The 26,336-nt window shown below is 38.5% G+C and overlaps 1 protein-coding gene across 2 annotated transcripts in view; it reads left to right on the top strand.

Moving 5' to 3' along the window:
* Positions 1 to 23,542, top strand: part of SNX29 (sorting nexin 29) — a 102,705-nt gene extending 79,163 nt beyond the window's left edge. Inside the window, exon 21 of one of the 2 annotated variants that reach the window (XM_041401744.1) lies at positions 20,935 to 23,542. In XM_041401744.1, the coding sequence (XP_041257678.1) occupies positions 20,935 to 21,079 (145 nt within the window). In that variant the 3' untranslated portion in view covers positions 21,080 to 23,542. Of the gene's footprint in view, positions 1 to 19,346 lie in introns of both variants that reach the window. The other variant, XM_041401746.1, reaches the window with a different exon arrangement.
* The last annotated feature ends 2,794 nt before the right edge of the window (positions 23,543 to 26,336 follow it).

The raw sequence follows: 26,336 nt of genomic DNA, 5'->3' as shown, positions 1-26,336 counted from the left end.
TATCTTTCAGTTGAACTGTGTTGCCAAGCACTGATGATTGTTGAAGTAAAAATATCTTAGATATCTGAAGTTTGATTATCATGTTCAGATAATGCAGGAAGTTTCAGTGCAAAAATGTGGTATTCTTTTGTGGAATTTTTGTTGATGGTAGAATTAAAATACTTGCATTTGAGTGGATTGTTTTTAACAAACATAGAGCTGTCTCACTGTTATTCTTGGGTTCTGCATTCCTCACTTTGTAACTGACAGTTTTGGTTTTAGTCTTTCATAACCTATGATGCCTGACATCAGACTTAAAAAAAGCATCATGCATGTTTTGATCTAAGTGAAATGTGAAGAAGTAGGGCAAAAATTGTTTGGCCAAAATATATGAAAATTCAAACTTTCATCTCTTTCCCTTCTGCAAGAATTGCCTGTTGTGTTGTGTCTTGTGGTTTTGCACACACTGAAGTTGAAGATGTGTATTACATGGCATTCTTCAAATGTCTTAAATTTTTTTCCTTTCCCTGCTCTGGGTAGTTGAGAGGGTTTATGGATGTTAGAGGGAAAAGAGGAAAGAAAAAATACATTTGGAGGAATAGAAACAGTGATAAAATGGGCAAGAAAATGCAGGAAGAAAGAGACCTGGGATGCTTGATGTTAAAAACAAGAGGGGTTGAATATAGTAAGGCCCTGTGGATAAACACTGGTACTTTAGGCTTACTAGAAGCATTTGGCTTTTTACAGCTGGTTTTATCCAGACATATGAAGATGATATGATTGTAGGTTTTTGTTTTACAATGGATCTATCTGGGCTTTGACAGGTGATGTGTGAAATAATTAAAGCTTTGTATAGGACATGAAAAACTGACACACATTCCCATTGATTATTCAAGTCTGTCAGGAAGCATTTATTGTAACTCTGCTGCTGCTTTGCACAGGGTAAAGAGCTGTCCTGCATCCTCTGATTTTGTGCTTACCAGTGGTTTGTGTTTTTAAATGGTTGGAACAGGTTCTAAAATCTCTGGCCTGAGCTAGGGAAGGGTAGTTATCGTGGCAATACCATTAATAGCAGTCACAGTCTTCAGACAGTTGCTGCAATGGAAGTATATTCCAAATACCCATCAGTACTTAAGATACTTGCTGACTTCAACTTGGTTCTGCTCTTAGTAATTCCACAAAAGTTAGCAGTCACATAACTGCTCCCTGGAATTTAAATGACATTTTTTTGATCAGGAAGAATATTTTGCATAGTCCTTAATGATTTGCATGAGGCACATAGATTAACCAACAAGATATGCCTTTTGTATCAAAACATTGTAATCCTTTACATGTCAGGTAAAAATTAAAGTCAAAATTTGGAGTCAGAATATATATTTTGATATATTTAAAACTATTTTTGTAGTTGCTTATTTTCTTCTCAATTGTTAAAATAAAAAAGGACTAGAAAATTTGTTTGTTTCTCTCAGCTGCCTTTCTATAGGTTGTTTCTTTTCCAGTAGGTGGTCTTATTAAATTTGCCAGCAGTGCCCAATGCAAATAAGTTTTTTTCAGGTGAAAGAATCTGTTTATGTCTCTTGAAGTTTTCTTCCTTTTGCTCCCAATTTCTTGTTCTCACTTGCGTTTTCTCAGTCTTGCAGTTTTAAGGCACCACTGAGTCAGAAGTGTTTGGGTGTTCAGAAGTGCAATTGAAAGGACTTAGTCCTGCAGGGATGGGTAATAGTGAGAGTATTACAGAAACACATCCCTCTAAGCTCACCCTAATGAAACACCTCAGAGCTGCAGTGTTCCAGGACTGAGACACCTCAAGGAAAAGGTGTTTGTCATTTCTGTCTTGGTGTGATGCTCAGTAAAGCTGGGGTGTCATTCAGCAACTCCATAATACTGAAAGGATTTATGTATTGTATTTATTGCCCCAGTACTGAGCCTTACCATAAAAAAAAAGAATCACTTCACTTTGAAATAGTGTGACTTGTACCAATTACCATCTCAATAAAGACAGTGAGACTTGCTTTGCTCAGTTAATTGCTATGAATTGTTCAACAGGCCTCACAAATAGGTGTTTATGAGCATATTTCCATCAATTAGATTTTTATCATGCTTCTTTATATTCAGAGTGACCTTTACAGTGCTTATGATAAGAATAATTTAGTGCATACTGTACAAGGATTGAATACTCTCCAGTCACCACTGGAAACATTTGAGGGCTTGTGATCTTTACAGTCGCCTTGGAATAAACTTCTGTTTAATGCTGCCTGAGAAAATAAGAGTTATGTTTAAAATTACCGTTATAAATGACAGAGAGGCTATGCTATGATATTTCTTTTGCATGTGTAGGAATGTACAGAAAATGATCTCCATTGCATTGGTTGAAAAAATGGACAAAAATAGAAAGAAAGTAGATTGACAGCAAGGGTTATAAAGCACTTAGTGTGTTGCTAACTGCTGTATATTGGTTTCATTTATAATCACACAATTTATAAAGCTCTGGAACAAATAGAGAGTATGTTGAAAACAGCCATGGTCAATGTAAGTGCAAACTTCACTGCTGTACAAAAGGAGCTTTTAACTGTGCTGTGTATTTTGTGATGTTCAATTCCCATCTGTACATTGCAAGGAACTGGCTGGATCAGGATTTGGAATGCTTTTTTTTTTTTTCATTGGGCCACACGAATTCTATCATCACTTTCTATCCTTTTTTCTTCGAGTTAACAGCAGGCTTTGTAATGAAAGATCATTCCAAGGGATGAGTTGTGATTCTCAGCAGCACATCCTTGCTCCTTTGCTGCTTGCCAACAAACTTAGCAAGTCCTTAGCAAAAGACAGGGTTTCTAAACTCTGGGGTTTGTGTCTCTAACACACTGAACTTGTAGCAGTGCAGGAAGATATTAAGATTTTTCTGATAAAAGAACACAGAGCCAGTTAAGTTTTGTGTCATTACAGCAGTGATCCTGTTTCCTTGGTTACAAGTCACATGCACTCCCTTGTTGAAAAGTGAATTCTTTATACATTCAGGCATTTCTGTACTGAGCAGGTGTTTCTGAAACTGGTAGCAAAAAATGGTCTCTGGAGCCAGGAAAGAAAGTTTCACTTTGGGGGTTGGCACACCATTCCTGTCAGCATATTTACTGCACACTCATGTCTGGCAGGGAGTTTCCAAGGTGGATTTGGTTAGCTAAATCAGAAACTCTTTCTAATTTTAAACAGACAGAAAAATCCTGCTTCTGTTTTGTCCATACCTAACTCATAAACAATGGATCCAATATTTTTTAAAGCTCCTTATGCCATTTTTGGATCTGGAACAAATTTTTGCATCTGGGCTGTGAAAAGTGGAATGCTGGAAATGCTAATATAGTTAAGTGTGCAGGACTTCAAAGTCCTGTCCTCATTCTTGATAGCATGAAAGCACTTTACTGTGGGATAAGGTATGGAACAATCAGTTTACTTTTTTTTTTTTCCTTTCAGCTATGTTGACAGCCATCTTTAGACCTTTTATTTGTAGTGTGGTGTGGTTGTCCTAAGTGAGTAAAAGAATAAAGATGTTCTTGTCAGATGAGCCATATGACAGCTGCACCTGACATTCAAATATAGAATTGCAAATATAGACTGCACCTTTCTTGTAAGCACTGTGGTTTCTACCAATATTCTCACTTTATTACCTCCTGATTATCAGCACTGGTTAATATATTGAATTAATGACATGCAGGAATAGAATTTAACCCAAGAAGAGGTCATTATCGTAACATGTTAAAGGGCATAGCGCAGTGTCAAGATCTTAATTTAAATTAATTTATCAGCAGTGCATAAAGCAGGAAAAGTCAAGATTGCAACAGTGCAGTTGTTCACCAGAGTCATTCTTTTAGCTGGAGTGACTTGAGCAGTAGGAGCTTTCAAATGAGGTTTTCAGCCTGGAGGAGTGCACTGAAAATACTGAAATTTTTCACAAAATGTATTTGGGAAGTTAGAGCAATAGAATAAAAATTTGTCAAATACTGAGTAGGACTTGCTGAGGATTTACTGAGCTTGGGCAGTGTCACACTGGGATTGAGGTCTGGGTGGCTGAAAACCAGAGTGAGTCAACAGGGACTTGAGGCCTGTATTGTAATAAAGGAAATGTGAAACAAAGGCAAACTGAAACATGAACAGGTGAATTGATTTGAAAGAGATAACTTGATGTTGTTTGTGCAGGAGGGAATTAGTTTCCATGGGGAGCTGTGAGAATGATGATTTCTGGACAACAGAGGTTTGACTCACCAACACAGACCCAACTTAGCTGAGGAGTTTGTTGAAAGAATAATTGGGCATGAACAGGAGCAAACAATAGCTGGGTTTTAGTGGATAACAGTGTTGTGGCTGGCAGTGTGAATTATTATAGAATGAAAACTGGAGAAAGTAGGGTATACAAGAATAAATGAGTGAATAAGAGTAGAGGAGTGCTGTAAAATGTAAATAGCAAGAGATTGAACGAGACAGTTTGGAGGGATTGAAGAGAATGTACATTAAAATGAGGTGAAAAAGGGAAAATAATGGAAAAGAGTGTAAAAAAAAGAGACATAACAGGATTTATTTTACTTTACTGCATTTTATGCATACATAGACATTTCATTAGAAGGGTATTGGGATTTTCTTTCATATTTTGAAATAGCAATAGTAACTGAACTAGCAACCAAAGGTGTTCACCATAGGCACAGAATTTTTATTTAAACACTACTGTAGGAAGGTATTTTTTCTTCTGAAAACAAGCTTGAAAAAATTATACATGAGTGATTCTGGTATTTTAGAATAGTCTTACTTTGTATAAAGATGCAGCTCCAGGTAGGATCTTGGGGTGAGAAGGTCTGGTGCAGTGAGCATTCTGCATTCTGTGCTGCTCCATGTACAGAGCAGTGTAAATGCCTGGCAAGAGGAGATCCCTCTGCTTGGGTTATCTGACCAGCTTGCTGGGCATTCAGTGGACCTGTTCTCTGTGTGCTGGGACAAAACTGCCTCTCATCCTTTAATCCTCAGCTCTGTAAGCTTCCATTCTCAATTTCATAGCCTGGATATATCTTTGTGAAGTACCTTCAGCATAATTCAGGATGATTTTTTTTTTTTTAAGTACTGGAAACTTGGAAAATGCAGAGACAATCATCTTCTATCTTCAATTTCATTGTCTGCATTCTTTAAAATAAATTTTTGCTCATGTAAACATTTAGTAGATTCTAAGGTGATCCTCTCCATTCCAGCAGTATATGTACTCTACTCATCCTGAAACCCTAGAATCTGGATTTCCTCAGTAGGAAACAATTTCTTTGTGCAGTTCTAAAACTCTGCTACAACTGTTTATTGATATCAGGATAGTGTTAGCAGATGTATGAAATTATGAAATGTGCACGTGTGGGGCATACACAAATACTCACAAAATCAAATCCAGGTGGCAATTTCAATAATACTTGCAATGCAGATATTTGTGATACTGTCTGTCTCAGTTTACTGTGCTCATTCTCCAGGCCTAAGGTATGAGCTCTGTGGAAGGACGTGGGAAGGAGGTCCATGTGCCTTGGAGAGCCAGCCCCGAGGGGACAGGGGACCCTCTTGGGCAGGGCTGTGCTTGGCTGGCACGCACTGGCACCTTGGGCTTGATGTGATTTTGCCTTTAGCTGTGGCTGCTGCTCAGTCTGTGCCAGAGCAGCTCGGTCTGCCTTGGCAGCCCCAGTTCCCAGTGTCTGCCTGAGGGCTGGGATGGGCTCTGTTCTGCAGCTCTCTGCTGGGTAAGGGGCTCTTGGTGCTGTGTTTGTCTCCAAAAGCAATGCCATGGTGTTGTACCTAAATGCATGTTTTTGTTCTCATGCAAAATAATGAACCTAGAGTTGCAAAGCAAAACCATGAAAACTGTCAAATACAAATCAATGTCTGTAAACCTTCTCTCCATTACCCTCCTAGTCTGCACCTGGTCACTGACAACTGTCGAACATTGACATCGAAATTTTCACGTTTGAAAGAGTTTGACATCTCTACAAGATGATAAAAACTTTCCTAGTGAGCACATAGAACATATTTCTACTTGAATAGCTAGGAAATATAACAGGGCATTTTGTTTCTTCTTCCCTTCAAATAATAGTAATTATTAAACATTCAGATTCTTTTTTGTTCATTAACAAGTATACATAATTTGTAAAGTAAGCTAGCTAGTAAAAGTAAGCTTTTACTATCTTTGCAATTGTCTAATTATTTCCTTTTACTATGTAAACCAGTTTCTGGCATGATTGTCTGAGAAGAATTCTTTTAATGAAATTGCTTCAATGATACACCTAATTTAATGAAAAATAGTTTTATTTTCTATGTGTTATCCTTCTTTTTCTAGTAAATGGTACTAGACATGTCTGGACAGTTTATTTCCCAGTTATCCTCTCTGTCTGTAACAATTTGCTCCATTATTCTGCTGGAATTGACTTTTTCAGAGGAGGAGAGCACAGAGGAGTTTGCAACTCGGTCAGTCAATAGCTGAGAATGTGCTAAAATGCTGGAGTGTAAGCAAGTGCAGATGCCTCTGTGTTCTTGCTGTCCTTGCTGTATGACAGTGTCTATCTTCCAGCATGTGGGACCTCTCATACTTTGAACTACAAAGCTGTGTCTTTTTGCCCCTTTTCAATCAAAGCCCCCAAAATGAATACAATATTTTAAAATAGGCACAGAATTTGCAATGCAAAAAGCTCACAAACGTATAGAATTATGCTGCATTGTAATGCATATTTTGATGTAGCATCCAGGTCATCAGAGATCACCAGACTGGCCAAAAAAAAAAAAAACAACAAAGTGAATATTCTAATTTGGTGTGAAGATAATTTTCTTCTCAGTATATTTTTTTAAGCTGCTGAGCAGGTGAGAGTACACTAAATTGCCACTGTAGTGACTGCATAATGGGACATGTGGATGGTAGGAGCCATTTACTGCACAGTTGTTCAGGGCTGGCTCAGGTGCCTCACTGTGTCACATGCACACCCCACAGACACCACTGGTGGAGCTGTGTAATGTTCTTTTCACAATATTTTCCCTTCTTGAGCCAATTTCCTGGCCTTACCCAAATCTACATGAGTTCCCTGTAAGGAATTTGTGATTTTCAAAGCTTAATTTTTGGCCTACTAAATCCTGCAAAACAGTTTGTAATATTTATTCTACAGCTGCATTTAAACTAGCTGATCTATAATTGCTTGTTAAGTTTCTCTTTCTGGAGCTTATTTTAAGAAAATTGCCAGCTTTAGATATTCACAGTCAAATCTCAGCATATGAAGATTGCATAACAGCCAGTTCAGGAGATGTATTTTGGAGAACCTACAGGTAGGGGAAGGGAACCATCTGCAGGTCCCTGACAGAAAACAAGTTTCCAGCAGAAAGTGTTTTGAACACTGTTGATGTGAACATGTTGTTTTGTAAGAAGCCATCTGGCCAGCCAGAGCAATCTGTGTGCAAGTGCAGATGGATCTGGGAGCTGGGGATCCAGAGCCCTGAGCTCCTTCTCCTGCTGCTTGGGACAAGGCCCTGGGGACCCCCTGTGCTGACCCACTGCACCTAGGGAGCCTGGATCCCACAGCTGAGCTCTTTGTGGGAATGGCACAATGCTGGAAGGAGGCAAAATTCCTCAAGTTCTGTTCTCCATGCAGCTGAAAGCAGGGTGCAGGTAGGTGTGATGGCAGGAGGGCTTGGGCAGATGGGATGCTGAGCTTCCCTTATCAATAAGTTCTCATAGCCCACTACTCTTCTAGTGCTGTTTTTGGAAATTAGAATTCGAAATATACAGCTGAAGAGGGAATTATTTCTTTAAATATATGTTCACAGAATGAATAGAAACTGATTAATGGAACTGAAAGAAACCAAACAAAATAATACGGTATTTATCACATATATTGTATTTATAATGTATTTAGAAGTTGCATAGCATGCAACTGTGGCACTTAGATGTTTTTGAAACCATACTATTCTCACAAAAAGTGAGGTTATTTCTACTCCTGGTTTTCTCTGATGTGTTGAAAGGAGCTTAGGGGCTTCTTACTCACTTCAACCAGTCTGCATGGCAGAATATATTACTTATACTATGCTGGAGTGGCCTGGGAGATGTGACCTGCACAAAACCCAGTCTGGGGATTTGTGAGTTTAATTCCCTAATTAGTAAAATCTTACATGGAGTCATGGAAGTGATAGACACAGTTTATAGCAGATGACTCCAGGTACAAACCAGGTGTGGAAATTCAGAGTGTATGTTCAAGAGAAAGACTTCAATTTGACATTTTCATTGAGTTCTGTTAACAGGGGAAGCTTGATAGAGATGCTTGCCAACAACACAGACTATTGAAAAATCACTTTTCTTTTACAAGTTTCTAAAATGTGGGAAAGTAGAAGAACTCCCAGCCTAGCACGTGAGCATTGGATGTACAAAGGCAGCACCTCCAGGGAGAGCAGGATTTAGGGGATTTGTTCTTTGGGAAGCAAGGTCTGAGTTCTGTGACCTACCAGGCTGGCTCTGTCTCCTTCTGGTCAGGCCACAGAGCTCTGTTCTCTCTTCAGTTCCCAAACAGCCTTTGTTGTGTCACCAAACTGCCTTGCTGCTACTCTGTGAAATGGGAAATGGCATTTCCAAGGTTTCTGGTGCAGAAAAACAATGAAGTCCCTTAAGTCCCTGCCTGGTCTGTGCCAGTGGGCACTGCTGCTCTTTGCACCCTGCACTTCAGGCCTTGGTGCACCAGGAGCTGCTCTGCATTCAGCCAAGGGCTGCTTCATGTTGGGTGGTTCTCTGTGACATCTGCAAACACTTTTGGCACAGGATGGCATTTGCAAACAGTTTTGGCGTGGTGGATTTCTGTAATGCATTGTCAGAGATATTGCCAGCTGAGCTCTCAGACATGAGTTTATGATGTTTGCTCCAGACCCCCTGAAATGTCAATATCTCAGAGCAATTGCCCTTGAGAAATCTGTTATGCAGGGGAAAAAGGGGGAATAATTATTGAAAATACACTGTTCTTTAAATCAGAATGAGTGTGTGCAAATGTATTCCCATATGTAAATTTTACATAATTGCTTGAATGGCAGAATTATTTTGAAAAAATAATTTGCTAATGAAACAACATGACTTTTTTTCCTCTTCATGTAACTGTTAGATTTAGAGTACTGCAAGAAAAAAATATTCTGTAATGCTTATTTCACTGGGAATAAAACCAAAGATTAAGTTTAATTACTTTTCCACAGTGGAAGAGATTTTGAGGAATGAAAGAAGTTATGCTGAAGATGGCAAATAAACTTTATTCCTTTCTCTTAGCATATGAAGCAGTAAGGAATACTCATGAAACTGTTGTTTAGAGCAATCTGTTTATACATCTTATATTGCAGTCTTCCAGTGCTTATTCATGCTCATTTCTCTGCACCACTGCCAGTAATGGATAATGGATGCATCCATTCAAATATGTAAAACAAATAATCTTCATAAGGGAGGTGTCTTTGTACTTGTGCATGTACTTGGCTTTAATCCAGACCATAACAAGCTTGTTTATGCCCAACTGCACACTTTTTCAAAAGGAGGTGGCTTATTTCTTTTCCTTATTTGAACTTGTATTGAAAAATATTGCAGCAGCCATCAGTTTTTCTGTGAAAACAGCAGGAATTAGCTACAGGCCATCACTGAAATTCAAAACATCCTACAGAAGCTTTGTTCCTTGGTTTTGCTTATCTGCCAGCTGTAAACATAATCCATTCAATTCTGTTGTATTACAGATCCTATTTTTGTGGTATATTTTTAATATGTTTGGTACTTGTGTGGTGGTAGCTGAATCCATGAACAGTTTGCTGAAATATCCTAGAATAACTTGATGTAATTAGAGGTACTTGTCTATTAATGACAAAAAATTCATAGCATGCAGCCTTCCTTCCCTGCCATAGCCCTTCACATCATTAACCATTGGGTAAAGAAAGTGATTTTGGTTGTTTTGTTTTTTTTTTTTTTTTTTTTTACTTTAGACTGCTTCAGAGGTCTCCAAATACATCCTCTGTAGATACAAATGAGGCCAAATGTCAGTTCAGAAATGACAAATAACCTGAACTCTTGAGGTCCGTGCAGAAACAGCAGTGGCAGCATCCTGAGCCAGGGCTGGTGCCTGTGCAGCAGCAGGGATGGCTCAGGAATCCATCCTGTCTGTGCTTCCACCCCTGACCCTGCACAGCCCAGGAACAGCACCCAGAGAGAACTTTGTGTATTCACAGCCTCAGTCTGACGTCGCAGGATGGAGCCACAACAGCTGCTCATTTCCTAATGCAGATCTGCTTTATCACTAAACAGGCTTCTTCAGTTTCCTCTTGCTCAATAACCTGATTTTAAAGAGAAATTGCAGGAAGGATTTGTACTGAGATGGCTGGGGTCACCATCTCCAAGAGCAGATCAAAGTAATTTTTCTTCAAATCTTCACATATTAATTACACGGTGCTCCACAGTTTGATTACCAACAGCAGTATGAAGGTTTATTTTTAGTTTAAGATCTTAGAAATGCAACACAATTACACTTAGGAGTTTATTAACACTCATTATAAGTGTTAAATGAGACCTGCTAATCTTTGAGTTTGAAAGTTAGAAAATATGGGCCTTGCAAACAGCAGAGTCCATTTCTTACTATTCTGTGTCTATCTGACTATTGAAATCTTGTTTCTCAAATTTTATTCTTATCCTTAAGAACTCATAAATTAATTCTTTACAAGAGATTTAATTTATTAGTTTTAATACAATAAAACATACACATACACTGAACAGCTCTAAATGTCTGACTGTTAGAAACCTTTCAGCAGAAGGCTCCTGCATAATAAAAGAGAAATCCTAAAGCATCAGCTATTGAGAATAGTCAGGTATGACCACAGGGAAAGAAAATGGCGTTGGTTTGCAGACTGAATATTCTATCCTGTGTTTACTGTTAGTGCTACAGCTGAGTCAAAATGCATCTAAATCCTGAAGACTCCAAGAAAATCCAGTGCCCAGCAAAGGGCAGGGATAAGATGAAAAGTAACACAGGGACTTCACTGAGCTTCTAAACCAGGGAAAAGGAGTTGCTGTTTAGTTCAAAATGTACTTGGAGCCATGAAAGATGTCCTCTGTTGGCTGTTCTTCCTAACAGCAAAATCTTCATGTGGACAAAAGGCACAAAACTCAAAGAAACAAGAAGGGGATTTCATAGTTGATGAGGAAAGTGCCTGTCTTGTCATCCTGTGATCCTTTGATAGCTTCCTTCTGGGACAAAACTCAACTGGCCTCCCAAAGCAGATTCTTTGGGCAGCAGCAGCTGTTTCCAGGCTCCTCCAGGAGCTGGAATTGAGAAGGTTCAGCAGCTCCCAGCTGCTGGGAATGTTGCTCCAGCCCTGGAGCTACACTGCAGTGGCTGCCAGCAGTGAGAGCCACGGCTGCTCACTGCTGTCCTAAATTGATTCTTCTCTAATATTCTGGAAAATATTGCAAATCTGATTTATTTTTATTTTGAACTCATTGGCAAAGTTCTGAGTTATAGAGGGTCCAAGATGATACACTTTTTAAAGGCTCTGAATCTAGTGATACCTGGAGAGCTGACCTGAAATTTCAGGAGCTCCTGGCCAGCAATGCACTGTGCACTCCCACTGGAGTCAGTAGGAAATTTTGCTGCCTGTTAACCTAATTTGGAGTCATCATGAAAAAAAAAGGATGAGCTGCATTTATCACGGACACTTTCATTTTACAGAGAAAATAATTAAAATATGATTAAACAGAAAATGTGATTTTGGTTGCTGATTACTGTGGTCGTCTTTTTGCTGGCCAGCCTGATGCTTGTTTAGTTTCTGGCTAATCCATCAGGATTGCTGCATCCCAAGCTGGCTCCTGTAGTCATTTACTAGCCAGCATCATTCTTCCGTGAGCCTCCTCTTCTGTCTTGGATTAAATGTAAACATTAGTCCCTGTCTTCATTACCAAGAACAAAGTCAGCATTTCCCTTGTTATTCTGTTGATGGTACTCATTTATTTACATATTTCCCCATCTTGATTTCTTTTGTTTATTTAGAGAGTACAGATCTAATTGCACTATACCAAGTCTCAGCCCTGTGATCATGTTGCCAGGTGCAGATGTACTATTTTCCATGGGCTTATCCAAGTCAGTGGGAATTTCTTTTTTATCTTAGGAAAGCTAAATAATGGGCTAAAATGAAGAATAATTTAAAAGCTCCCAGGGGCTGAGATTATGGCCTATATTTTTGGGGTTTTTAGGTCGTGCATCACTATTAGTATCAAGCTTATGGCTGGAAGGCAATAACATGCCCTTAGTATTTAAAAAATAAAACTCAGAAAGAGTGATTGCTGTAGAGCAATGTTCTTCATGTTACTGTTGTCACCATATTTTCCAGAAAAGTTACAATTATGATTCCTGGAGCAGTTTCTAAGTTTGTTCATTTTTTTATATTCATAGCTGTTATTTTTAATGTGACATTGATTCAAATCTGGATCTGCCTCTGAGAATGGTCACATCAGCTCTCTCCTGCCTTTTACACATGTTAATATCATGTGTAATCTTCATGAGAAATGAAGATACTTCAGAGAAGCAGCTGATACCTCTTAACTTGATGGAGCAATTAAAACTGAAGCACTTCCTTGGAAGATCAAAACATGTTTTGATCACAACTTTTCTCTATCATTCCGTTTGCTTCCATGGTAATTTTAAAAGAAGGGGCTTGTCCTTAAAAATAAAAGAATGATGGTAATTGTTTATGCTGATTTTTATGATGGGCAGTTTACTGGCAAAACCCGAGCAAAGAGCACATTATTCCTTTTAAACTCACTGAAAGCTGCACCTGCCAGTGCTCTGGGGCAGATATTCCTGCCTGGCTGAATTTGAATCAAAGAAGAGTCAGGGAGAGTGGAGGGACAGAGCCCTCAGCAGGGACACAGCAGCCAGCTGGCCCAGCAGGGCCATGGCCCAGCCAGAGCCGAAGCACCAGGAGCTGTTTGCTCCCGAGCCCGTGGAAAAACAGGACACAGCTAACTGCTGCTCTTCCCAGGTGCTGGCTGTTGAAGGCTGAAAGTCTGATGTGCTAAAGTAAGGCAGGATTATGCACCGAGTTTTTTACTGCCATTAGTCTGAGTACATTAGTGAGCTCAGGATCAGGTAAATGGTAGGGATGAACAGATAAGAAGTATTTTAAGCTTCCAAATTTTTCCTCTCTGTGATACTGGCAAAATTAAGCAAATTGGAGGAGATGTTATAAACCTTTTTTTTTTTTCTTTTTTTTTTTTTTTCCCCCAGTGCTTGGCATGGAACATGATAAATTATTTGCATTTTGTGTGCTGTGTAAACTAGGTGTGGAGAGCTCAGGGGTATTAATACTTAACTCCTTTTGCTGGCTTCACTGGCTTTACTGGTGTCCTGGTGCCTGAGAAGGCATGTGCTGCAAGCTTTGTTGTTATGCCCAATGCCAATTGTATTGATTATACGCTGTTTAAAAGCCAATTTGGTAATTAAATTTGTCTGTCCTCTATGTCAAAACCATTGTGAGCCAACAGTTTGTGAATCTGGGGGAGGAAGTGCCTGTCTGGTCACTGTAATGCACTGCTGCCTCAGCACGTGGAAACTGCTACTTGCCAAACAAAAGTTTTTGTTTATTTTTGTGTATATGATGCATTGTGAATCCTAATGCATGTCTTCTGTCTTCAGTTTTCTCCATATTTTCAATAACAATGTAATCTAGCTGTCTGTGCTTTCCTTAAAGATAATTGCTTACTAGCAGGATTACCCAAATCCAGGAACTGAACACTGTTCTTCTGAAAGCAAATCTGACCTTTTGTTATTAATAAACAGCCCTGGATCATGTTCTGCTTCTGAACCATGTTCATTGTCATTGTTCATGACATCTGTCCAGGAACTGAACACTGTTCTTCTGAAAGCAAATCTGACCTTTTGTTATTAATAAACAGCCCTGGATCATGTTCTGCTTCTGAACCACTTGTTCATGACATCTCCTTTTGCTGAGCGTGGGGGATGTGCTGCTCACACAGAGCCACCCCTGACAGGAGGAGAATGAGTAGAGCTGAATGTTGGTGATTTCCAGATGGAAATGGATGGAACAGCCAAACTTCCTGCCTTTCAGCTAAGCACAGGAATACAAAAACCAAATATATAAATTATAAATAAATGTAAATCTGTGTGTAGTGGTCTCTGTCTTCCTAGTTAGCTGGGCAGGGGTCATTTGCCAGAGCACAGTGTTCATGCATTCCCTTATTCTGTCTGGGGCATCACAAAACCTGGAGAGAAGCATTCCCAAATGCAGAGGCCATTGTGCAGTGGAAAGCCAAGGAATGAGAGGATTAAGTAGAAGTATTGCTTAGATGGAAACTGATGAAAGGTGACCTTTGCAGGGTTCTGAGCCTTTCCTGAGTGAACGAGTGTATAACACAGATATTATCCAGTTACAGAACTATTAGATACAGTAACCATCTCCGTATGCCAACTTCAACATGAACTTAGTGGGGAAAAATGTTGTGTTGTCAGAGTTATGCACAGTGTCATGGTTTACAGAAAAATTCAAATAACAGTGCAGATGTTGGTGAAGAAAGTCTTCATGCTGTTATGGAAACTGAATTGTAGCATGTGAATGTTCAAGTCAGGGTAATTTGAATTGTAACACGTGGAAACACGATTATGTGTCATTATTTCACTGCAAGAAGAGATCAAATACGTCATGAGTGTAGAAGTGTGTCTGTGGAAGTAGAAGGAGCTGTACATTAACCAAATGGTTGGACAGAGTATTAGAATTAATGCTTTTCATTTCTTGAAATTTCATTTCAGATCTAATCTTGATGGGAAATGATTATTCAGTTTGTAACCTGATAACTTTGCTCTAGTAGTGTCTTCAGGATTTTCAGTGTTGAAGAGTGCTATAGAGGGATTGTCTTTCCATCTCTTCTGTTAGTAACTGACTCTTTAAACATCCAAATCAGACATTTATATTAATAAATGGAGATCACAGTTTCTCATTAATAATTGTATTTAATTTCTACAAAATTGGGAGCAGGAAATGTGCATCCAGTTATTTTTATACTTCACCAACTGGAAACAACTAGGATTTTACCCAGTTGACTGCAAAGTAGGAGTTAAATACAGTATGTGAAATGGTTTGGTGAATTCAGAATCTTAGTTACTAATGTCACTAAGCAGGTACCTTATTTGATTTTAATTGGCAGAAGGTGCTGAGATACGTTGCATTGTCAAGTCAGAATTAGTTCTCAGTTGTCCTGTAAGGATCTCCTGACAGGGCATTGCTTACCAGGACCTTATTGAGGAGCTGCCTGCCTGAGCACCACATTAAGTGTTGAGGTTATTACCAGAATTAGATTATTATAATGACTAACAAAGAATTAATGACACAAGAAGCTGGCAAAAATCACCAAATCTACCTGGCAGTGAATGCCTTTTTTCATGAGGTGTTTAACATAACTCAAGTGAAACTAGAATTACGAATGTCTCCAGAGAGGCATTTACGTGTGAGATAGATCTATAGATAGATACACGAAATGCCTGATCCTGAGCTTTGCTGCACTCCCAAGATGTGCTTATTCTGTTCTCTGATCTCTGGCTGATACAAAAGTATTTCCAGTTGCAGATATGTTAAACTATTTTTATCAGAAAATTCTCTCTCTAATTTTATCCTGAAGAATAGGCATTGAGATGGGAAATAAATTTCTTCATGTAAATGCTCACATCAGCCAAGAGAATACTGCAGTTCCATGTACTGAGTATGTAAAGAAAACCCCACAAAATACAGTTTGCATATGGATACAGGGAAAGCAATAAATCAAAGGTATGAATAAACCAGCAGCTGATGAAAAGGACTGGTTATTTTAAGCTGTTTTCTATAGATGCACCTCAGGCAGAACTTGACACCAAGACAAAAATCAATGAAACTGAATCGTTTGCCAAACAAACGCTGGGCAGATCAATCAGGAATGCTTAAAAGCTAAACAATGACCGGGTAGGAAGGAGGAATTGATTGCCTAAGCAGGTTGCTTTTTTGTTCAGAAGGGGCCAAGGTGAGAATGTAGAAAAGAACTTGAGCCTTTAATAGGTGGACATTTCACAGCTGAACAGGGCAGTGCCTGGTAAGCCTCTCTGCCTGGACCCTGCTAAAGCTTCTGTGGCTCAGAAGGAACAGAAGGAAAAGCAGAATGTTTTATTAAAGCCAAACGGGTGTAGTTGGGACACGTGTAGGCTTAGATGAATTGTGAACTTACCTCAGGGACCTGGGGAAGCAGGGCTGGGAGAGTTACTGCAGCACAGCTACTCCCTGGTTGAGATTTAGGTGTTTTAAATTTGTGTTTTAATCTGAGTAAAACAATCAACTGGAGGTGGACCCTAACTCAGCACCCCCAAACTAACCTAGGGACTGTTTTTACTGAGTGTGGCAAACAAGAGGATCTGCAAACCTTGTAGGTAATAACTTATTCTTCCTTCTTCATTCCAAACACTGGGTGGCAAAAAGATTTGTCTCAATTTCATCTTCATGTGCATTTGCCAGAAATACAGACAGAATAATTTAATGTCTTCATGCTTCTGACCAAGTCAATACATTTAGAAAGTGTTTTGGTTAGTGCCAGAGACTGTATAGGTATTGTTCTACCTCTAGAACTAAAGCATTAAATCTAATAACAGGAGACAGAACAGAGGGGAGGTGACTCTTTCCCTCCTGCTTGCTTACCATGTATTTTGGGTTGGTCATTTTGGCAAGAAAGCCAGAGCTGAAGCAGGCAAGTGAGATGGGTGGTTCTCCCATGAAAAGGGGGCTGAAAGACTCTTAAATTTATGACACTTTTAATACTTGAAACTTTTTCCCCGTAGAACATCTGTTTCCATGGAAGTTGATCAATTCAATTTCAGCTCCAGTTTTCTTTTCATGCTGGATGCATGAAGCTGTAATTCCTCAGATATACATTGATTTCTGTAAACCTACATTAGATAATGATGTGTCTTAGATTGTCATTATAAAAATTAGCTAAGACATTTAAGATAAATTAATCTCTAATTTAGTTATTAGATATATCATGTTGTGGAGTGGCATCATTTAAATTAGCAGAATTACTTGCAATTTCTGTCCTTTGCTCACAGACTTTGGTGTTCATGTAATTACCCTAAATGACCTGATTACCTCAGCCATGCCAGACTGAAATTAATTTATCTCTCTTCATTTTAGGGGAACTCCTTCTGCCCCTTTTGCCCTTTTCCCTCTGAATAGCTTTGCTCCATTGGGCTGGCACTGTTGTCGTTTTGGGGACATGCCAGCAGGAGGAGCTTGTGCATTAAAATGTGCTTTCCATAAAGCAATCCCCAAATTGCAGTAATTGCACTCCACTGGTGCTCTGTGCTGCAAGGTAAACCCCCTTGTACCTGCCAAGGATCCCCGTGTGCCTCAGACAGCCAAAGCTCTGTCAGCAGTGGCCATCGTGCTGCTGAATTGACATATTTTAGACTGAGCAAAGCCCAGTGAGCTGGACATTTAATTTCATTCCATTATATGTTTGATATTTAGATTATTCTACGTTTACATGTTCTGAAAAATACATATCTGAAAAATATGTTAAAACCACAACCCTCTGAAGTCAATGTCACATGCTCTCTTTTACAAGCATTACAGTATCAACACTGCATTGCTCAATTTTATAAATAGTATAAAAATTATGAGTAATAATATTCATGTTACTAAAAGAAATCCATGGTAATGAGCACAGCTGAAATTGGATTCACATGATCAGAATTCTCTACAGCAACTTAGATAGCATTGCTGAGTTTTCAGAGTAAGAAATCATAGGGCCACTGTTGGAAGTCCAATTATCCTTGGCTACCAAGAATTAATAACATAGGCTAAATTAATTTTTAGTCTTTTTATTTTAGTGACAAGAAAAATAAGGAATTAAAGATCTAACTTATTAATCTGGTTATTGTAGGAGTATGTATGCCACAGGTATTTAATGCATTTTTTCACATAAAGAACTTCTTAGTTACCTTGGAAGACTAAATACTATAATAGGAATGTGGTGAATCTTGATTTAGGAAAATCCTTTATTATTTTAACTAAAGCTATTTCAGAGTTTTCTGCTTAGAAATTTAGACCAGTTAAATACTCTGCCACTAAAAAACCCCACAAAACTTTCTGTTGCTTAGCATCAGAACTGAACATAACTTTTCCATACTGTTTTTTTTCTCTTCCCTTTGTGGAGGCAGCTGTGTGTGCACTGTAGTTCTGAAGCCAATGGCAGGGCAGGACAGCTGCCCTTCCTTGCAGAAGTGCTGTGCTGCCTGCAAGAGAATTTTCCAGTCCATCCCAGGACTTGTTAAAGGTTTTTGCTTTGCTGACATCTCTCCCATGTGGGTGCTCCAGACGCCTCAGTGGGGCCTGAGTGTGCCTGTGGCTCTGGCAGGAGGGACTGACCTGTGTGTGGGAAAGGTCACTCTGCAGGAAAAGAATGCACAGAGAACTTTGGGGATTTTCTTAAAATATATCTGTGTTTGTCTAATATGGCTGGAAGTGCAGATGAGCAATTTCTCCTTTCTGGACTTGTTACCACAGTCTGAAGATAGGTATTATAAAGTTGGGGTTTTTCACTTAGGAAAATAAGCTTGGCTTTGTATGCTGTGTAATTTTATTGCTTAGCTGAGTTGCTAAATGCAAAACTTAGTTTTATTTATTGATTTGTGTGTAAGTAGTTTAATTAAAAACCATGTGGAGTCCTGTAAAAGAATGGCAAAAGTACAATGCTATCCCTTTATACTGTAGTTTTCCGAGGAGTCTATAGCCTGACTATCACCTAGGTAAGCTGGAATTTTCTGTTACTGCTTGTTTTGAACTTAATGTACTTCTTCTCAGAGTCTTTTGCAAAAGGCTCATTCATGTAAGACTGTAGTCTGTTGTGGGTCAGGAGAGACTGAAGAATTCAGGGATGTATTACCAATGTACTTCATCATGTAATGATACATCCATCCATGATTAGAGGATTGTTAATTGAGCATCATCCAAGCTCGTCTATTTTGCTTGTACTTATCACTTCAAAATGCTTTTCCCACCATTTCTGATCTGCAACTCATAGAGATCCGCTTTTATCCTGTAACTTGCAATCTTCCATAAAGTATTGAAAGTTCTACTAGTTGTCATTTCTGAAAGAGCCCATTTTGTAATTCACACTGGAGACACCAGTAAAGAATGCAATTCCGTGGTGTTGAAGATGTGTGCTGTACTTCGCAGTCATGTGCCAGGCTCTCATAACATCTGCTTTTTTTGTGTTGGAAGTAACCACACTCCAATTTACATACAACATAAATGAGCTGTTCTGTGTTTATTTTTTGTCTCCCTAGTGATATCCCACCCTCTGGAGAGACAGTGAGCAAAAGCAGTCGCTCCAGAGTGAGCACCCGCTTCCCCAAACTGTCCCGCAGCCAGCCAAGGGAGCCGCGGAGCCTGGAGCCGCAGAGCGGTGACCTCTGACCCTTCCCGCAGTTGTCACCACGGGCAGCACGTACTTTAAGTTGTTCTGTCATTCCTTCCTAGCCTATATTTATAATTTAAGCTCCTGAAGAGACTACAGCTGCATCAACTTAAATCCTGAAAAGAGACATTCATTACCAAGGGTCATATCCTGATTAACTACTTTGGAAGGCAGTAATCACTTTCTCCAAGAATACGAGGGCTCTTCACGAGAGCTCAGCAAACGGATCGGCATTTCCTTTGTTTTGTAAAGCTGCACTGCACAAATTCTCCTTTGTTCCTCTGAAGTCCTTCTGTCACAATGAATTCCTTGTTTGTATTATGTTGTCCCTTTTCCATGTACAGTTTTCTGTTCCAGAGAGACATGGGCTTCATGTCAAGACACTTTTTTTTCTCCTTAGAAGAACCTTTATGATTATCACTAAATATGTCAGAAGGATGTGCTTAAAAGAACCTCACTAATTTATTACCTTTTGTAAATAGAAAGACTGGGTTGTTTTGGTTTTTTTTAATTGTCAACCTCTGACACATAAAGGTTTTTAAAAAACTTCACAATGTAGATGATGAGAAAAACATTACAGGTGGAAAAATAGCTTTTGTACATTTCTAGATAGATACTCTCAATAGCATTTGTCTGTGGGAAGTAATTCTTTAAAATCAGAGAATGTAATTATTTTTAGTGAAATTTCAGTCTTGCTGTAAGGCAGGTGCAATATTATTAATTTCTACAAACCACCACAATGATACACAAAATTAGTGTGGTATAAAACAGTGCTTTTAAGTCTTGGATTATATTTTGTTACTGATTTGTTGCTTATGTTACAGAACAGTCCATCATTAGCAGGGCAGGGTGGAATTCTTAGTCTGATTTGTGATACCCTTCATATGGTGATACTTAAATTTGCCTGTAATGAAAGTGCCTGTTACCCATCACCTCTTATTAAAAAGTGATTTGTGATGCTACTACTGTAAGAGTAACTAAAAAATTGACAAGAATTGTTACAAGTGATGGAAGTCCTGACATGGATTAACTGGAATCCAGTTCAGTATCCGTTAGCTGCACTGCCATAGGCAGTTAATTATGTTTAGCTATCTTCTCCTCTTCATTAAGTTTAAGCAGTGTATGTTCAAATTTTCTATCAATTGTGTTCTAGTTTTCCTTTATGTAAGAACATCTTCGCTCTCAGAAGGTTTTTTGGATAATGTTACTTAAATTGATGTATCTTGTAATTTTATTATCCATTCATTATATTAAATTTTCACATCTTATATTATTCTCCAGGAAAAAACAAACTGATGATTAATAACAGATTTTTGTACTTCAGTGCTTTACTACAGTTCCAGCAAACTGGAACTTGTGTTCTGCAGCGCTGTGAGCAGTGAGTGCCGTTCAGGCAGGTCAGCGGTCACTCGTTTCCAGTGGCATCCCTCAGGTGAGAAAGGCTTTGTTACCCACAGGGAGAGGCACCGGCGCTGCCTGCGCGGGAGCCCCACGTGCTGCATTCCCACCACTGGAACATGGAACTTCCAGACTGCACTCAACAGCAAAATGTGGCAGAGAGGAGTGGCATTCACTCTCCAGGTCAGAAATTTCCCTAGGTGAAATAGCACTAAGTGAAATCACATCACAGAAATGAAACAGTATTTCCCAGTCAGTAAGAGGTGTCAGTTACCACACAAAGAGAAAAACCCGAAGGCCAGCCTGGGAGCTCACTGCTGTGTGCTCATTAACAAATTAATTACTGTTGGTGTTTTGTGTTAGTTACAGTGGGACACTCACTTAAGAAGAAAGGAAAGTGAGTAGATTGGCAGTTAAGTAGCTTCTCCAAACTCTTCAGCCTGATGCAGTGCTGATGATTTAACTTGTCTTTCTTGGAAGAAGTAGCTGTAATGATGGTCCCACTTTGAAACAATTTTAACTCATTTTTCAGAAAGTGGAGACTTGGTTAGTAGAAATAGAGCACATATACTAACACTGAATTGCAAGTAAATTTGAAAGAAAACACTGTGTGGAAACCTTTGTGATGTATCTGTTACATGAAGCTGTATTCATTTTCAAGAAATAATTCACAGATTCAAGTACTTATTCAGCAAACTGCAAATGGTAAGAAATTTCATTTACTGCAGACTGAATTTCTTTTTAGTTGTTTAAAAGGACTTTTTTATATCTGCATTTGGCTCTTAAAATGATTTCATTCCTGATTATCTTGCTTCTTGTAATTTTTAAAGTATGTATGTAGATTACATAAAGATACTAAACTTGTTTACCATGTACAAATTGCTCTTTGTTAACTTTAGCTGAATTGTGTACCAGCTGCTAAAATGATAGTCTGCAAACAATGTTCACTTGGTGATACAAGATACCATCATGGGTGCATTACTAATCCTTTTAAAAGCTCCGCTGAAATCCCAGGAAATAATCAAAGAAAGCCTTTCTTCACAAGGTGGCATTCCCACTTTATACCCCTGCTTATGTTGAAGACTACGGAGGTACCTGCCTGAGTGCCTGTAGGTGCCTACTGACAGGACTGCCCAAATTTTTACCACCTCTAGACATTCTGAAAGGCCCTGTCTTAGAATCCTGTGCATCTGTTACAAATCCCACTTCTGTTCATTCACCAGAACCAGCAAAGCCTCTTGGAGAAAGTTGACCAGTTGGTATTAAGAATCCCAAGTAGGTGCATTATTAATCTGAAATACCTGTAGCAATGATTCTGCCAGTGGAATGATTTTATCAGCTTATCCTGTTCACCCAGTTCCATGCAGTTACAATTTTTGTACAGCTCTAAACTTCCTTTGGCTGACTCACAGCTCTTCAACCCCTGTCTGTGCTCAGTGGGTGGCTCACAATGAGCTGCTGGGTTCATTACTAATGAATTATTAATTAATTCATTACTGACCCTTCCTGCTGGCACCAGCGGCCAGTGCTGTAATCCCATGATGAGGACTTGGGACAGGCCGGGCCCTGGAGCTGTTCCTGGCTGGTAGAGCCAGCCTAGAGCAATTTGTGGTCTTGTTAGCATTTCATTCCTGCTTTGTCTTTAGATCCAGGGCTTCTCCTCTGCATCCTTTAGTGAGTGTTCAAAATAAACTGTAAAAAAGTGGCACAACTTCTACTGCAGTGCTGCTGTCCAGTCACCTCCACCGTGAACCCTTCCCTGAGAAGCACAGAGCAGGCAGAGCTCTTCCAGCTTTTGCAGATGTCTCCATCAGTATTCACAGACTGACTGTGGTTTTTCAGAATCTCATTTATTTAGAGATTCTCTCATTCATTATAGAGAATGCAATGTGTCGACTTGGCTTTTGCAAATTAAATCAAAGTTCTCAATAATAATAATAGTAATAAATCTCCAAGGTTTATATGAGGCAGGATATTGACATAGTTATAAAGGCTTAAATTGATATGTCCATTAAGTCACATATTCTTAGGTAGATAATAATTTCAAAGCCAGTCTTTTTAATGGAATATATTGTTGATGTGATAGTTGTAATCAAATTATGTTACCTTACAGAATCTACTGCAAGTCATAAACCATCGTGATGGAATTAATACAAGCATTTAGAGAAAGAACAGAATGGTATTAAAGATTACTGGGTCAAAATTGTGACCTATTGCTAAGGTGGGGTGTTTCTTTGTAACAGTCATGTTTTATTGTACAGAATAATATCTACATGGTAGCTGTCAAATTAATTAATACAAACCCACTAACAATGGGGTTGACTGACTCAGAGCAGGAAGCTAATAATAAATGAGACTTGGTGAATCCCCATGAACTAATGATGCTTCTGCCAGGACATATTAATAATTAAGAACCTGGTATTTTGTTACCAGAATCAGTAATTGGTGCTTTCTGATACCGATGTCATTATTTTTCCTTCAAAGAATGCAGGGATCTCACTTCTGCAAGAAGTTTTGTGCCATTTCAAAGGTTCAAACCCCCCCACCCCAATACATTTTCCATCCAATGTCTTGGAATTCTGGGAACAGATAATATATACCTGTGGATAGAAATACAGTTACCTGCTTGAAATGACAGTGAGAAACCTGTGCAACAGCTGTTTAAAAGAAAAAAACCAAATTTTTTTACCAAATCCTGCTGCTATACACCCTTGCAACTCTTGGAACCAGCCTTGGGCTCTTCCAGCTGGAACTCTAGGATATATGGAAAGAAACCTGTTGCACACACAAACACATTTTTCTCCTTGGAAACAACAGTAATGCTTCTGAATTGGATCTTGAGTCACTTTCTGGAAAAATGTTTAAACAATTCAAGAAAGTAAAGGGTTTCCCTCCTTCATTTTCTATAGGTTAGGGTATTTCAGTCAGCACCCTGCATCACATGGAATATTAACTTGATTATTATTTTGGAAGTTTGGTAGTTTCACAGCATTCTGTATTAGAATAAACACTTTACTATAGGAAAATATCTATATAAAATACAAAATGTATTTTAAAATATTCACTAACTTGCTTTGTGTTTCACATTTTGAATGGAAGATAAACCACTTGTTCTACAGTGGTGTGACACTGCACATTTCAATTTATTTCTCACTCTACACTAACTGTACTTTTATGATACAGTTATAGAGAACTTAGATTATTTATAAATTCCTTCCACAAAAAATATGAGAGCATACTTCTAATCAATATTGATGACTTTGTTTTTCGTTCATAATGGCGTGAATTTATTCTAGACAACAGCACTGAAAAGTTTAGGAAGGAATGACTTTTCCAAAATTACAAATTGCTGCAAATAACAGGACTTAAAAAAAACCAACTGTTTTTTATCACATCAAAACAGAATTTATTGCACTTCCCTGTAGGGGAATAAGTTCCTTTAACAAGATTTCAGAAACCATCTCCATGCCATGACAGTAGTTAAACTGTGAGAAGTGGGTTTTTTTTGAGTATTAATCATTTAAGACACTAAACATTATAAAAATGTAAGTGTGGTTGAAAATAAAGCTCTGAAAGGCTGTGCTTTACCTTCTTGGTTAACTCTGAGATGAAGAACTCAGTGTCTTGGATGTGGGACCAAACACAACTGAAGAAGCTGAATTTGGCAACTGAAGAAGCTGAATTTCCTTCTTGACTTAGGGGAGGGATTTTTTTGGTTGTTACTATTAAACTGTAGAAAAGATATTGTTAATTAAGCATATATATGTACAATATTCACATGAGTATTAATAAACTGTAATATTATTTTAACTTGCTATGCTAATGTTTACATAATAGAATTTTTAAGCAAATGTATATATATAAAATTTTCTAAATACTTTCTTGTTTTTTTTTTTTTAATATCCTGTGGTAACCAGGTTAAAATATGCTACTTTACCAACAAGAAAATAAAAAAATAACATCTTTTATTTGATTAGAGTGTTTCTACATCCTATTTGTCCTATTCGGCTTTTTTGTAATTGCTTCTTTGATTTATGTTAATTTTTACAATGTGTTTCTAGAATGAGGTATATACATAACAGACTTTGTTAAAATCTTATTTCTTCACATGAGAAGTAGTATTTATTGAAAGTCATCTCAAACATTTCAGTTTATAATCATGTTAGATAAATCACTCAAACAGGAAGGCAAACAATGCCAGGAGATGCCAACACTGTGGGGTTTGGCTTTTTTACATTCAGAGTCCGCATCTGAATATTTTATTTCCTTTTATTGCACCATGATACAGTTGGCAATTCATATCCAGTTCATCACTGTGTCATAACTGGCACTTTTATATCCAGTTCATAACTGGATGCTTCCATATCATGAGAAAAAGGAAGTTTTAGAAAGGAAGTATTATGTGCATTTAATCAATTTCCACCAGACAACGCTGTAGTTTAACAAAAATAAAGTGTTGGTAGATTTCTCATACTTGCAAAATAACCTGCTGGTTAATTCAATTACAATTCTTCAAGCCACTGCCATTCTAGAGCAATCTAATTATTTGAACTTGTCATGTTAAAAAAAGACAGACACTTATTATAAAATTCAGTGATGTTTATCTCCGTCTTTTAAAACCTGTAGCAGGTTAGGTGTCATTATGGAAGTTAGATGACAGAAATTTTAATTAGTCTTGCCAGTCCTAGGATTTTGTTTTTGCTTTTCGTATCTCAGTTACTTAAGATCATAAAGCAAAATTATGCTATAAGCTTTAAATTAATAGTTTCAGGCAAAGGTTTTTTGGTTTTTTTTTTCCCTTTTCTGTCTGCTTGAGGTACTAGAGCACAAACAGCCCCAGGCTGTTGATGGGGAGTGTGTGGACTCGAGATCTCCCTGCACCAGGGGTGGTTTCAGCCCTGCAGAAGTGTCTGTTCCCAGCGGGACTTTCTTGGCCACTTGAGCTTTATTTCCTGCCCACCAGCACGTCTGAGCCTTGGAACTGCATGGGAAGGGTAAAATCTGATCATCAGGGGAGAGACAAGAGATTCCCAGCCCTGGGCTGGAGAGGGCTGGAAAGCACAGGGTTATGCTGTAACCCTTTATGTGCTGGATTCCACTGCCTTCTCCAGCTGCTGGGATGGTGCTGTTTAGCTGCCACCTCTAAAATCCTGGGAAGAACAAGATCATTTGAAGGGACTACTGATCTTTCTGTGCATCCAGGCAAAGCTTCAGGCTGTATTTGGAAAATTCTAAAAGCTTGGCATTTCTACGTGGGCCTACAGAGTTTAAAGTTTTTCTTTTCAGGGAAGGACCTCTGGAGGATTTTCCAGTTTTTTGGTTTTTTTTTTTTTTTTTTTTAATTTCCCTAAAAGTTTTAAGGAAATAAGGAAAATGCTTTGTAGAAACAATCTGTCAGAAGAAAGAGCAAAGATATTTTAAAGATAATGTTTAGAGTAAGATTTTTGCTACTGCACTTCAG

This window comes from Onychostruthus taczanowskii, unplaced genomic scaffold (genome assembly GCF_017590055.1).
Source record: "Onychostruthus taczanowskii isolate IOZ18803 unplaced genomic scaffold, ASM1759005v1 scaffold19, whole genome shotgun sequence".
NCBI classification, from domain to species: domain Eukaryota; kingdom Metazoa; phylum Chordata; class Aves; order Passeriformes; family Passeridae; genus Onychostruthus; species Onychostruthus taczanowskii.
This window is presented reverse-complemented; position numbering and strand designations above follow the sequence as displayed.